The following is a 13,594-nucleotide window of genomic DNA, read 5'->3' as shown; positions in this document are numbered from 1 at the left end:
CCAATTCCAGAGAGGGGCGGGGCTGCCCATCAGGACGGCTCAATCAGCGCCCGAGCGGCGGGCCAGGGGGCGGGGCTGCCCGCCAGGAGCCCGCCCGCTGCCGGGCGATAGCGGAAGTCTGGGTGCGCCGCGCGCCGCCTCACGGGTCTGTGCGGCGGGAGCCCGGGGCTTGGTCATTATGGGAGGAGCGTTAATTAGTTACAGTGAGGCGGTAATTAGTAAGCAGAGTGGGTGGAGGCCGTTCCGAAGGGATTGTGTGGGGGATCTTGGAGGGGTGAGGCTGTGGGTGGCCGTTCCCGTCCTTGGGGAGTGGGAAGGGGGTGCAGCTCTTGTCTGTGTGCGGGGGTAATTAGGCTGAGGGGTATTTAATTAGGCTGATGGAGGACGGTAAAACGCTTCTTCGGTGGGAATAGTCAGGCTAGAGGTGTAGTGAAACTGAGGGGTGCCTCGGGCGAGGGAGTCTGTGGGGTGCTAATGGTGCCTGAGGGAACAGATAATCCCTGGAGGGGGCAGTTAGGCCTCGGGGGGTGTCCCCCTTCCTCAGCGTGAGTGGTTAGCGCTGTGCTGGGTTATCGAGCCAGGTTCCTCTCAGGGTGAACTGACAGGTGTGCCTCTGTCCCTGGGGACTGAGGGGCAGAGCCCTCCTTTGGGAATGTCGGGGCAGTGCTGTGGCAGGGGGTGGCCCATCCCTGAAGCAGCTTTCAGGTCTCCCCCTGCACAGGAAGGGGGAGATGGAGCCTTTGGGTAGGAAGGGGCACTGATGGATGGCCCCAGCAGGGCAGTGGGTGCCTTAAACATGAAAGGACACAGGTGATCCCAGGGCAGATGTTACAGTCCCATAAGGGGTTTGGAGTCTGGTTATGGCCTCCCAGTTTATTAAGGTTTGTTAATCCCTAGGGTTTATTAGACACAGCTGGGGACTGAGGGGATGGGATGGATTATAAAGTGTCTCATGCCCCTCCTCCAACCGGGTGCAAGAGCAGCTCCAGGAACTGGCTCAGCCTCTCTGTGACTCTGATATCACATCAGGATAACAGCTCAAAACCCAGGTCCTTAGCTGAAAAAAAATCTCAATTTAAAGGGCTATTTATATGACAGGTTTGTCAGGAATAGAACTTGGTCTCGGAGCTCCAGCACCATGCAGAGAGCTTCACGGCTCAGAAGGGAGCTCTCACTCCTGGCTACAGAGCCACCTCCAGGCATCACTTGCTGGCAGAATGGGCAGCTGGATGACCTACGGGCACGTACGTACCCTGGGGGTTCCCAAGGGCAGGGCTGGCTTGCAGTTTGCTGCTAGGTCTGTACATGCTTTGGGATTTACAGGCTATGTGGAAATGTGGGGTTGTAGTTTCCTTTAAACATAGCTTGGCCTGTGCCTTGGCTGGTCTGCCCTTCGTTTTGATTGCTGGGGGGTGGAACTGGTTTTACATAAGGTGACATTTTTTATTTCTGGGTTCTCTGTGAGGGAAGTGAGGCGTTGGCACAGGTTGCCCAGAGAAGCTGTGGCTGTCCCATCCCTGGGAGCGTCCAGGTTAGATGAGGCTTGGAGCAACCTGGGTTCCTGGAACTGGTTGGTCTTTAAGGTCCCTCCCAACCCTTAACATTCTGTGATTCTGTCACCCGAGCAGCTCTGTAACTGTGGGAGGTATGTGGGGACTGCTGGACAATGAGGTGATCTTGAAGGTCCCTTCCAACCCAAACCATTCTGTAATTATGATTTTGAATGTAATTCTTGTATTTTGATCTTGCTGCTAAAGAAATTTTAGGAGGTGTGGACACACCATATGAGAAAGGAATATTCAACCTGGAAATCATAGTTCCTGAAAGGTAAGCGGGCAATAGACTCTAGCTAGATTAATTAAGAAGGAGCTCTCACCTGTGAAGGTGGAGAGGCCCTGGCACAGTTGGACAGGGCTTGGAGCATCTTGGGATAGTGTAGTGTCCCTGCCGTGGCAGGGGGTGGAGCAAAATGTGCTTTTAGGTCCCTTCTAATGTAAACCAGGCTGATTCTCTGTTTAAGTAGTTGGTGTAGTCCTGCTTTAAATATGAGTAGACTGATGTAAGGTATTTGCTGTAAATACTAACATGTGAGTCTTTATCTTCTCAACAAGGAATCGAGACTCTCTTTTTAAGGAATGAAATTTTTCTAGTAGCTGATACTTTGCATTGAACATTAAAGATGTGTGATTAAAAACCTAAAAGTGCAATGATAAGAACTTTGCCTCAATTATACTGTCTCAAAGCTTTCTGGAAAGAGCTTGTTCATCAGTACAAAGTTTCTTATGTTCTTCCCCTTGTGGAAGGCTATCCAGGGAAGTGTTAGACACAGCTGGAAGCAGCAAAGGCAGAGCACTGCCTCTGAAGATTTGTGGGGAACGGTGTCATGTAGGCTGGGAAGAGGAAATTATGGCATTGCTTGAGTGACAGAACAACTGGTCCTATAGATATAACAATAACTTTTGTTTCTTAATGCTTATCACTTCAGGTACCCATTTGAGCCGCCAAAGATTCGCTTCGTGACCCCCATCTACCATCCCAACATCGACTCTGCTGGAAGGATTTGCCTGGATGTTCTTAAGTTACCACCAAAGGTAAGACAGTGCTTGGGTGCGGGTAAGTGAGCTGGGCAGGATAATGAACTCTTATCTGCTTCTTGTAAAAGCCTGATTGAATGTCTGTTTGCTCCTGACTTATTTACAGGGAGCAGGGAATGAAGTTTTGAGTGGCATCTTCTTTGTTTAGAGCCAGAACATGATGGTTTTTGTTCCATATAAGTTTCCAAGGCTTTAAAGATTGGAGTCAAAAGGCATTATGTCTGAAAATGAGTTGCCCCAGCACAGCAGAGATGTGCAGGGTACAGCCCATAGAATTATGGAATCTCCTGAATTGGAAGGATCATCAGGGCCATGAGCTAGATTTGCACAGGACAAGCCCAAAGTCCCACCGTGTGCCTGGAGCTTTATCCAAATGCTCCTTAAGCTCTGGCAGCCTTGAAACCATGACCACTGCCATGGTTGTCAAGTTGGGCTTCCTTGGAGCCTTGTATTGAGAGTGGGTCTGGTGTGTTCCATGGGCCATTAGGTGCTGGAAGTCCCAAGGCAACTGTGGGCAGGTTGTGAAGTGCTGTAGGTTCTGAGGTGTCTCTGGGCTGTCGTGTGCTGGTTTCTTTCTACAAGCTGCTGCTCTCATCCTGTTTCCTTACAGGGTGCATGGAGGCCTTCCCTGAACATCTCCACCCTGCTGACCTCCATCCAGCTGCTGATGGCAGAGCCCAACCCTGACGATCCTCTCATGGCCGATATCGTAAGTGAGCTCCCTCTCTCCTGGCCATGGACATAGGTGGGGAGGGAGTGCGGGGCTGGACTTCGGCTCAGCTTCTGTTTCACTCACTCTGGATTGACACACTCGGAGCGTGGCCTGACCTGGATCAGCTGGGGCATCCTTGGGCTTCCCTGAGGCAGCTGAGGCCAGAAGAGATGGTCAAGATCTCATCTTCAAGCCATTATCTTCAGTGCAAATGGCAGCACAAGTTCTTCAAGCAAGCTAAATGATTTTTATACTTCATGCTTGTTGCAGTTTTAGTCTGGTTTAGGAGTCCTAAAGCCAGACTTGGTCCCAGCTTCTCGGTGACATGTATTAAATCAAATCTCTGTCTTTGTCTTGCTCTTCCCATTTAGTCCTCAGAGTACAAGTACAACAAGCAGCTGTTCCTGCTCAATGCCAGGGAGTGGACCGAGAAATACGCAGGGCAGCCGGGGGTAAGGACCATGCTCTGCTCACTTGGTGTAGCTCCCTCTTGGTCTACAGTCCTTTTGTCTGAGTTTTCCTTTCACAGTTGCTTTGTTCTTTCCTTCCTCACCTTCTGCTCTGTGTTTTGGATCTGTATTAATTTCATTATCTTTTTTTAAGCTCATTACATTCTCTCCTTCCAATTAAATGTGCTCATTCACTAATGACTGCCATGTTGCTCAAGGAGGAGGAGGGACAGATAGATAAACCCTTCCCAGGGATTCTGTAGCCCTATTCTCCCTCAGCTCTGTTCCCTGTTCTCCTGTGCCTGATGCCCACCTGTGCCTGTTCTCTACCTGCTTATCCATTCATTGACTGGTCTCCCTATTCCCTGGTGGAGTTCATCCTTCCTCTCTTCCTGCCTTCTTTCCTCTCTGTCACCTCACCAATGAGTCTCAAAAATAAAATCACACTTAAAGCCTCTGCCCAAAAATCAGTTACCTTTGGGCTTTCTCCCTTCCCTAGGTGCCTTCCCTCCCTTGCACCCGATTTGGGTAACACCCTTTCTGGGATCAGGATGTCTTCCCTGCAGGAGCCATGCTCACTGCTCCAGCTCTGAATGCATTTCCAAGTTAACTGTGATTGTCAGGAGGGCACAGAGTGAAGCCATCCCTGCAACAAATCACAGAGCTCTGGAGCGACCTGGCTCATCTATGTGTGTTCTACTGCTCTGCTCAGCCATTATTTTGCTCTCCTGTCATCCCCCTTCCTAAAAATCCCAGCAGTGGGAGCAGAATAACAAAGGCTCACTGCGTAAGAGCCGGAGTACAGTTGGCTCTGACCTTGGTGGAGCACAGGGCATTCCAATGGTTGTAAAATTATATTATTCACAACTCTTTTATTTCTTGGGTTATCACAGGCTTCCAAGCCTTTGGAAGAGAAAATCATCCAAAGTGAAACAAGCCCCAGCAGTGACTCAACCATGCAGAAAAGAAAAGGGGTTGACATGAGTAGGAAGGAGAAGAAATCCCGCTCAGATTCCTGAGGGGTTTTTGTTCTCTTTGGGCTGTCACTGTCCCCTTCCCCTCACACATGTACAAGGAAAGAGTCTGCCTTTTAGGGACTGCACCAGCTTTGGGTTTCTGTTTCCTTGGGATGTTATTTTTTTTGTGAAAAGTTCCATTATATTAATAAAATATAAAGCTTTTAATTTATATCTGCTTTTCCATTTTGTTGAATGGAGGTTTTGGAATATTCAAAAAAAAAAAAAGGTAAGTTGATGTGGCACAGCATGTTTTTTGGTAGCAGGAGAGGGCCACAGGAGTAGCTTCTGTGAGAAACTGCTAGAAGCTTCCACCATTTCTGACAGAGCCAACCTCTGATGGCTCTGAAGATGGACATGCTGCTGGCCCAGTTAGAGAGGCTGGTAACGTCTCTGTGATGGCATTTAAGAAGAAAGTCAAAGCAGCACACAGGGGCAGTTTTTCTGGTGGGGGGAGTGGTGGGGAGGCACTGCCTTGCTGGTGTGGCCTGTGGTGAGCCTTGCCTGCCTGGCCACCCCTAGCTAACCACTGCAGACAGAAGTGCAGGGGCAGTGTTTTCCCCTTCCCAATGCCCTGTGTGAGGAGAGATGTTAAATGCTGCCAGTGCCGTGGCGGCCACTGCCCACACAATGACAGCCGGGCCAACTGGCCAGCAAGGGAAACAGGGCAAGCAATTACCTGATGTGGAACCTAGATGAGATCAATCCTCTGCACTGCAGGATCTTGCAAGAATTAGAGGGACTTCTTGGCAAGAGTACCTACAAGCAGCAGTTTTTCTTCTAGTCGGAGAAGAGGAGGAAGTGAGAACATGTGAGAGAAAACAACATGGCAGCACCAAGGTCAGTGAGGGAGGAGGTGTTCCAAATGTCAGAGTCAAGATTTCTCTGCAAGCCATGGTGAGGACCATGGTGAAACATGGTCCCCTGTAATGTGTGAAGTCCACAGGGGATGCAGAAATTCACTTACAGTCCATGAGAAAAGGGCTCATGCTGGAGCAGGTGGATGCCAGAGAAAGCTCTAATCCAGTGGGAGACCCGAATAGAGAGAGAGGGCTCTTGCTTCCAAAATAGAGCAGCCTATAGTTAAAAGAATCCCCACCCATGGATAAGTGACCCACACCACAGCAGTTTTGGGAAGACTGCCTGTGGGAGGGACCTCACAGCATAGCAGAGAAAAATCTTTGCTCCCTGAGAAAACAGAAGATCTCAAGTGACAAACTGACCAAAACCCCCACACCCTGTCTCCGTACAGTGTTGGTGGGAAAGAGGGAGGGGCTGGGGGAGAAACAATGTGGTTTAAAGCTTCTTTTACTTCTCATTCTCCTCTTCTGACTTTGTTAATAATAAATATACTTTATACCTTTAAATTTGAACCTGTTTTACCCTTAGTGTTTTTTTTTTTTTCTCTTCCAGTCCTTATCTTAATTCATGAGCCCTTCATTTTTTTTCCCCCTCTCCTCTGCCCAACAGTAGCAGGAGAGAGTAAGCAAACAACTTTTGTGCCTGGTGTTTGGCCAGTGTCAAACCACAACAAAAGGAAAACTGGAACCACCACTTCAGCTTCCAGTTTCCAACTTTCAGAGACATGGGAACAGCGCCAAGTAGTTCAATTTCTGTTTTCACAAACAACTGAGAGCAGGAGCTGAGCAGCAGATGGGTCAGAAGCAGCTGGTGGGAATCCTTTCCCAGGAAAGGCTTACTTTTTCATGTCATCTCAAGGGCTAAGTTATTAAACTCAAGTCTTACAACTCTGGCTCTCCAGAGCAGAGTGTTCAGTTCCAGTTGGACCATTTAGGATAACCTGGATGGTGTCTTGGCTCTGTTGTGACTCCAAGAGGTAGCCAGTGACAAGAACCAGCTCATGGCAGGTGAGGAAGAGCCCAAAGGCTTCCCAGGGATCTGGGAGGATGAATGTGGAAGAGCAGGATGTCAGTGATCTGATGTGCAGGGTGAAGAGAGCAAGAGGGTTCGGTTAAGGAGGACTATTCTTGGTGCTTCCACAGACCCAAAGACTAGGGCTGGCAGCAGATTGCAGTAGGAGCAAGTCAGGCACTCGGCCTCTTGCTCTGCAGGTTCTCTGCTGGGAATTTAACCCACATCCTGTCCCTGCTCCCAGAAAAGCGAGTCAGGCCCATCTCTGGAGCAGAGACAGGGCTCAGCGAGGTTCCCAGTGCCTGGGGAGCAATGAAGCTCAGTGATGTTATGAATTAAGGTGTAGTAATTGGCTCATGCAAATGAGGAGGAATTATTAAGTATGGTGGGAAGAAGTTCTGTTAAGGTTTACAGTTCTTTTAAAATGTACTTTTGTTGTTCCCGTTTGGTTTTGAACCATTTTCTGTTCACACCAGAAGCTGTTTTAATTCTAGTTACAATGTCTTTTATAAATTTCTTATCTAATCAGCTACTTCCACAAAGCTCACTAAGCATCTTCATAAAACAATCATTTGTGCCTGGTGTTTGGCCAGTGTCAAACCACAACAAAAGGAAAACTGGAACCACCACTTCAGCTTCCAGTTTCCAACTTTCAGAGACATGGGAACAGCGCCAAGTAGTTCAATTTCTGTTTTCACAAACAACTGAGAGCAGGAGCTGAGCAGCAGATGGGTCAGAAGCAGCTGGTGGGAATCCTTTCCCAGGAAAGGCTTACTTTTTCATGTCATCTCAAGGGCTAAGTTATTAAACTCAAGTCTTACAACTCTGGCTCTCCAGAGCAGAGTGTTCAGTTCCAGTTGGACCATTTAGGATAACCTGGATGGTGTCTTGGCTCTGTTGTGACTCCAAGAGGTAGCCAGTGACAAGAACCAGCTCATGGCAGGTGAGGAAGAGCCCAAAGGCTTCCCAGGGATCTGGGAGGATGAATGTGGAAGAGCAGGATGTCAGTGATCTGATGTGCAGGGTGAAGAGAGCAAGAGGGTTCGGTTAAGGAGGACTATTCTTGGTGCTTCCACAGACCCAAAGACTAGGGCTGGCAGCAGATTGCAGTAGGAGCAAGTCAGGCACTCGGCCTCTTGCTCTGCAGGTTCTCTGCTGGGAATTTAACCCACATCCTGTCCCTGCTCCCAGAAAAGCGAGTCAGGCCCATCTCTGGAGCAGAGACAGGGCTCAGCGAGGTTCCCAGTGCCTGGGGAGCAATGAAGCTCAGTGATGTTATGAATTAAGGTGTAGTAATTGGCTCATGCAAATGAGGAGGAATTATTAAGTATGGTGGGAAGAAGTTCTGTTAAGGTTTACAGTTCTTTTAAAATGTACTTTTGTTGTTCCCGTTTGGTTTTGAACCATTTTCTGTTCACACCAGAAGCTGTTTTAATTCTAGTTACAATGTCTTTTATAAATTTCTTATCTAATCAGCTACTTCCACAAAGCTCACTAAGCATCTTCATAAAACAATCATTAATTGCTATGTTTTATACTATTTTGCCACAATGTGTCTCTTTTTATCCAATCACATAACTCTAGAGAAACTTATTGCTCTATCTCCTACTGTTTACTAACTCTATAATAAGCTTTATTACTACACTTTAAAATCCTCTACTATCTTGCTTAACATATTTATTCATTTACATGAAACATATTTCTACTTGCATAAAACATTTTTCTGCTAAAACTAGAAATCTTTATTCTTACTCTGTGTCTGCTTCACTTTTTTGTTCTAAACCTTCAAGCCTTCTCCAAGGTCTTAGGTCAAACACTGTATCCATCTATCTCCGAGCTTGTACGTTCAAGGCTTTGGGAGCTCTCTGTGCTTGCATTTCCCACATCTCCCCCTTTCTGTCAAACCACAAATACTCCCTTAATAGCCTTATTAAACATCTGCCACATACATTGAAGCAAGCAAGGTGCATCTGTGGTGTTGCCTGTGTTATTCCCCCTTCTTGTTTATCCAAGTTACGTTTCAAAGTGTGATGTGTTCTTTCACATGAGCCGTGGGAGAGTAGGGAATACCAAAAGTGTGGCAAAAGCCCCAATCCATTAAGAATGTGGCCAGTTTTGAGCTGTATATGCAGGACCATTGTCTGGTTTTATTTCTTGAGGTATACCTAAGGAAGCAAATGCTTGCAAAAAATGTTGACAAGCATGATTGGCAGTTTCTCCTGTGTGTAAGGAGGCAAAAACTGCACCTGAAAAAGTGTCCACTGACACATGGATGTTTTTAAATTTCCCAAAAGATGGATATTTGGTGTTATCTGTCTGTCATAATTGCAAGCTTTACAACCTTCATGGGTTGACAGTTCTTTTGAACATGAAAGGTTGCACAAGTTTACAATCAGGGCAAGCATTTATAATAGCTTTTTCTTGATCTTTAGAAATACGAAACATAAGTGCTTGTGCATTTTGATGAAAAAAGGCATAAATTTTGCTTGTTCAAAAATATTGGGTGAAGTATTTGCAACAACCATTGTTAATTTATCTGCTCTTGCATTTCTTTCAGCTAAAAATCCTGGAAGTGAAGAATGTGCCCCATTATGGGAAACAAAATATTTGTTAGTTCTTTGTTGTAAAATTTAGTAAGGCCAGGTGAGATAACGACACAGGTTATAATTATTAACATCTTTTAAAACCAATCCTTCTATTCTTCTTACCACAGTAGCAACATAAACAGAATCCGTAATCAAATTAAACAAACACCTGAATAATCTAGCAATGCAATTTGTAAGTCTTCTGAATGTTGGAAAGCCAATCAAAATATTTTTTTTTTCAAAGAAGGTAAATCACAAAAAAAATCTTGGCCTGCTGTAGTTAGCAATCTTGCTCTGGCTCTGATTATGATGTTGTAAAATGTTGTAAAAATTTTTAGGGACCTGTAAGACAAAAAAATCCACTCTATTATCAGCAAAGGATCTATTTCAGAAGTGTCCCATTGAAATATGAAACCATACAATTGCATTTTTTCTCCTAATACTGCAAGAAAAAGGGGTTGTGATATCACACAACAGTGTGCTTGTCTTTGTTGAAGAGCTTCAGTAACTTTTTCAAGGGCTTTTTGAGCTTCAGGTGTAAAAATTCTAGGAGATTTAATGTTACAATCTCCTCTTAACAAATGAAAAAGTGGTGCGAGTTCATCATTAGTAATACCTAAGACAGGTCTAATCCAACTGATTTCTCTTAAAAGTTGCTATAAATCTTGCAAAGTATTAACACTGGTCTGAAGTTGTATTTTTTGTGGCCTAATTGACTGTTCTGTTGTTTTCCATCCTAAATATTTCAATGGTGAAGATTCTTTTATCTTTGATGTAGAAATTTCTAGTCCAGCATTTTGACCTTCTGTGATTGCACAGTCATGAGCTACTTCCATCTCCTTTTGTGTTGGTGCTGCAATAAGCAAATCATCCATATAATGTGAAATCATTGCTTGAGGATGCTTCTGTCAAGCTGGAGACAAGGCTCGTACTACAAACCATTGGCAAATAGTAGGTGAGTTCTTCATCCCTTGAGGGAGAACTACCCAGTGATATCTTTGCAAAGGCTCTTGTCTATTGATGCTTGGAACTGAGAATGGAATTTATGCATCATGTATGAGGTGTATGAATATGCAGCAGGTGATTGTTTTTAAGGGTTAATACTCTGTTAACGGGTGTCCTTTTTTGGGCTTGTGTTGCCCAGAAAAAGGTACCTGGACGTCCATAACTCTCTGTTTTTATTGTCTCATATTGTCTTAATCTCAATTGTTCAAATATTATTACTCTGATTATATTACTATTTTTATAACCATTTTATTACTATTAAACTTTTAAAATTTTAAAAACAAGTGATTGGCGTTTTTCACAGGGAGCAACTTAGCAGCTGTAAAATCTCAATGGGAGATCGCATCACAGAGTTTAACTCCAACAGCATCCCAAAGAGATGTAGTAAAAGCAGACTCAAGATCTGCATTTGCAAAATTTTTTTGTACCCAGCTTAAAAGGTCTTTAAGTTCTGGCTTAGGTACGGCACGGGAATTAGATCTTATCAAGGTTTTTAAATGGGTATAAACTTCTCTCTGTTCTTTGGACACCTCTTTTCCTGTTCCCCAGAGTTCACCTGTGCTCTCTTCGCGAGTGATCCAAGTCGAGCTCAGGCTGGGCTTGGTCCAGCAAGCACAGTTATTCTGCTGCCTCTCAGCAGCCGATGAGAGCTCGACTCACCCTCATCTCAGGTGTACGTATTCCACAGAATCTGCTTCCTTTCAGCACCTTTTAATTGTCCTCTGGGGCGATCCCAAACTGAGACAAAAAGTCTTCTTCCTCACACAGTGGGCAACAATTGTTGGGGATACAGAGTACAGGTGGTCAACTGATGAGGCGATTAAAAGATGGTTTATTGTAAAATCAGTCTCATGGAAGGGTGAGACCGGAAGGTTGTTACATCCAACACTATCACACCAGAAGCTGTTTTAATTCTAGTTACAATGTCTTCTATAAATTTCTTATCTAATCAGCTACTTCTGCAAAGCTCACTAGCATCTTCATAAAACAATCACTAATTGCTATGTTTTATACTATTTTGCCACAATATGTCTCTTTTTATCTAATCATATAACTCTAGAGAAACTTACTGCTCTATCTTGTACTTTTTACTAACTCTATAACAAGTTCTATTGCTAGACTTTAAAATTTTCTACTATCTTGCTTAACATATTTATTCACTTACATGAGGCATATTTCTACTTGCATTTTTCTGCTTAAACTACAAATCTTTATTCTTAGTCTGTGTGTTTCACTTTTTATTCTAAACCTTCAAGCCTTCTCCAAGGTCTTAGGTCAAGCACTGTATCCATCTATCTCTGAGCTTGTAGGTTCGAGGCTTTGAGAGCTCTCTGTGCTTGCATTTCCCACAGCAGGGTAACAGCTCACCAGCAATCAAGATGTAAGAGGGGCTCCACCAGCAAAAGGCACAGAGGGCTAACTGACAGCCCTTGGGAAGAGCCAAATCTACTTGTAAGAATGAGGTTGTGGACCCTAGGAGGAACCAAGTATATATATATGGGCAAAGCCATGGACTGTGGGAAGTGCTGGGAGGGCATGGAAGGACCACGTATGAATATTAATGTGGCTGATGCAACCTTGAGTGTATAAAAGGTGAAGACGCCTTTGTGAGCTGAGCCTCTGGTGAGCAGAGAGTGTCACTATGCTCTAGTGCTGTCCCCTCTTTGCTTTGTAACTTTAACAGATTCTAATTAAATTTATTTACTCATTCCCACCCAGGGTCTGAGTCGTGGAAGATAGGGGCAGAGAAGAATGATGCAGGTGTCTTGAGGCTCCCAGACAGAAGGCAAATGTTAAATAGACCCCTTACCAAAGAAGTATTAGACAGAATACACCAAAAGACCCATTTGAGTACCCAAGCCCTCTGTGATGAGTTTTCAAAGAATTATGGGTGTGTAGGAGTCTTTGGAATAGCAAAACAAATAATTGGTAAATGTGGAGTTTGTCAAATGTTGATCAAACAGGCAATGGTAAAAGTAACCCCAGGAGGGTGGGAACTAGCCCTAAGACCCTCTCAAAGTATACAAGTGGACTTCACTGAACTTCCCAGATCCAGTGATGGAAATACTTACTGGTCTTAGTGATCATTTGACTCACTGGATCGAGGCTATACCTGCTGTGAGGGCCATGGCTAATATTGTCTCCAAGATTTTGTTGGAACAAATTACTCCCCGGTATGGGATGGTGAAGAGGATTGATTCAGATAGAGGGACACACTTCACTTCCAAGGTTTTACAACGGATAGGTCAAGCAGTGGAAATAAAATGGGATTTATATACACTATGGCACCCACAACGTTTTGGATGGATTGAGAGGATGAATCAGGCCCATAAAAGAACCTTGACTAAGTTAATGATTGAGACTCGAATGTCTTGGATAAGATGTTTACCCCTAGTGTTACTATGGGTTAGAATACAACCTTGGTCTGACCTAGGTATATCACCTTATGAGATGATGTTTGGGTTACCCTTTTTGGCTTCAACCCATGAAGCTGTGACCTATGAAGAGGGGGAAGTAAATGTCATGAAATATGTTAAGACCATAGCCCAAAATCAAGAGGACTTACGAAAATGAGGAATGATTCCCCAAATTTCCCTTCTAGACTTCAAGATACATCACATAAAACCTGGGGATTGGGTGTTAATTAAATCCTGGAATGAACAACCATTGATACCATAATGGGAAGGTCCCTTCAAGTGCAAATAACAACTGAGACGGCCATCAGACCTGCTGAACAAGGGTGGACCCACACTAGCCAAGTCAAAGGACCTGTGGAAGAACCTGAGGAGTGGACTATAACATCTGAACCAGGTGATGCAAAACTGACTCTTAAACGGGGATTAAGAGGTAACAAACTGAGGTGATCTGAATAATCTGGAGAATGTTCCAAGTAGCACAGAAAATGGGGAAGGACAGCCAAATTTGTATGGGCTCTGAGAGACCTTGATTTCACACCAGGGAAAGACACTTCAGCTCCCAGCAGAAATACCAGGACTGTATTGGTGAAAAGGGAGAGGGTGTAACATATTGACATTAGTATGTGACACATTACTGTGTTTATCTCTCTCTGTGGATGGAAACGACTAGAGTCTCTTAAATGGGAAGGGCTTGGAGGACCAGGAAAATATCATAATGGAAAAAGTACTACAGGCAACTAAAATTGGAAGGTGACAAAACTGGGAAAAGTAACAAAGGGATGGAGGGCAAGACTGAGTTGGCCTCTGTACTTGCCACCAGGAAAAGCACACACCCCTGCTATAGGTAGCAACCCTATGAGGCATGGTGGGCTGAAGTAAAACCCATACTGGACCTCTGTTACTCCCATTTTTGTCTGTCACTTGCCTCTTATTACAGAGGACTA

The 13,594-nt window shown here is 44.8% G+C and overlaps 1 protein-coding gene across 7 annotated transcripts; it reads left to right on the top strand.

Moving 5' to 3' along the window:
* The first annotated feature begins 32 nt into the window (after positions 1-32).
* On the top strand, positions 33-4,943 carry UBE2T (ubiquitin conjugating enzyme E2 T). 7 transcript variants are annotated; one of them, XM_041489665.1, is made up of 7 exons: positions 33-122; positions 1,099-1,244; positions 1,758-1,827; positions 2,486-2,591; positions 3,205-3,303; positions 3,678-3,758; positions 4,649-4,943. In XM_041489665.1, exons 2-7 carry the CDS (start codon positions 1,139-1,141, stop codon positions 4,772-4,774), a joined length of 588 nt encoding a protein of 195 aa, XP_041345599.1. In that variant the 5' UTR covers positions 33-122; positions 1,099-1,138; the 3' UTR covers positions 4,775-4,943. The 7 variants fall into 7 exon arrangements, with proteins under 7 accessions (XP_041345599.1, XP_041345596.1, XP_041345595.1 ...); XM_041489662.1 differs by having other exon boundaries at positions 86-218; XM_041489661.1 differs by having other exon boundaries at positions 91-211.
* The last annotated feature ends 8,651 nt before the right edge of the window (positions 4,944-13,594 follow it).

The sequence above is a fragment of the Pyrgilauda ruficollis genome, unplaced genomic scaffold (assembly GCF_017590135.1).
Source record: "Pyrgilauda ruficollis isolate IOZ18807 unplaced genomic scaffold, ASM1759013v1 scaffold95, whole genome shotgun sequence".
Lineage (NCBI taxonomy): Eukaryota > Metazoa > Chordata > Aves > Passeriformes > Passeridae > Pyrgilauda > Pyrgilauda ruficollis.
This window is presented reverse-complemented; position numbering and strand designations above follow the sequence as displayed.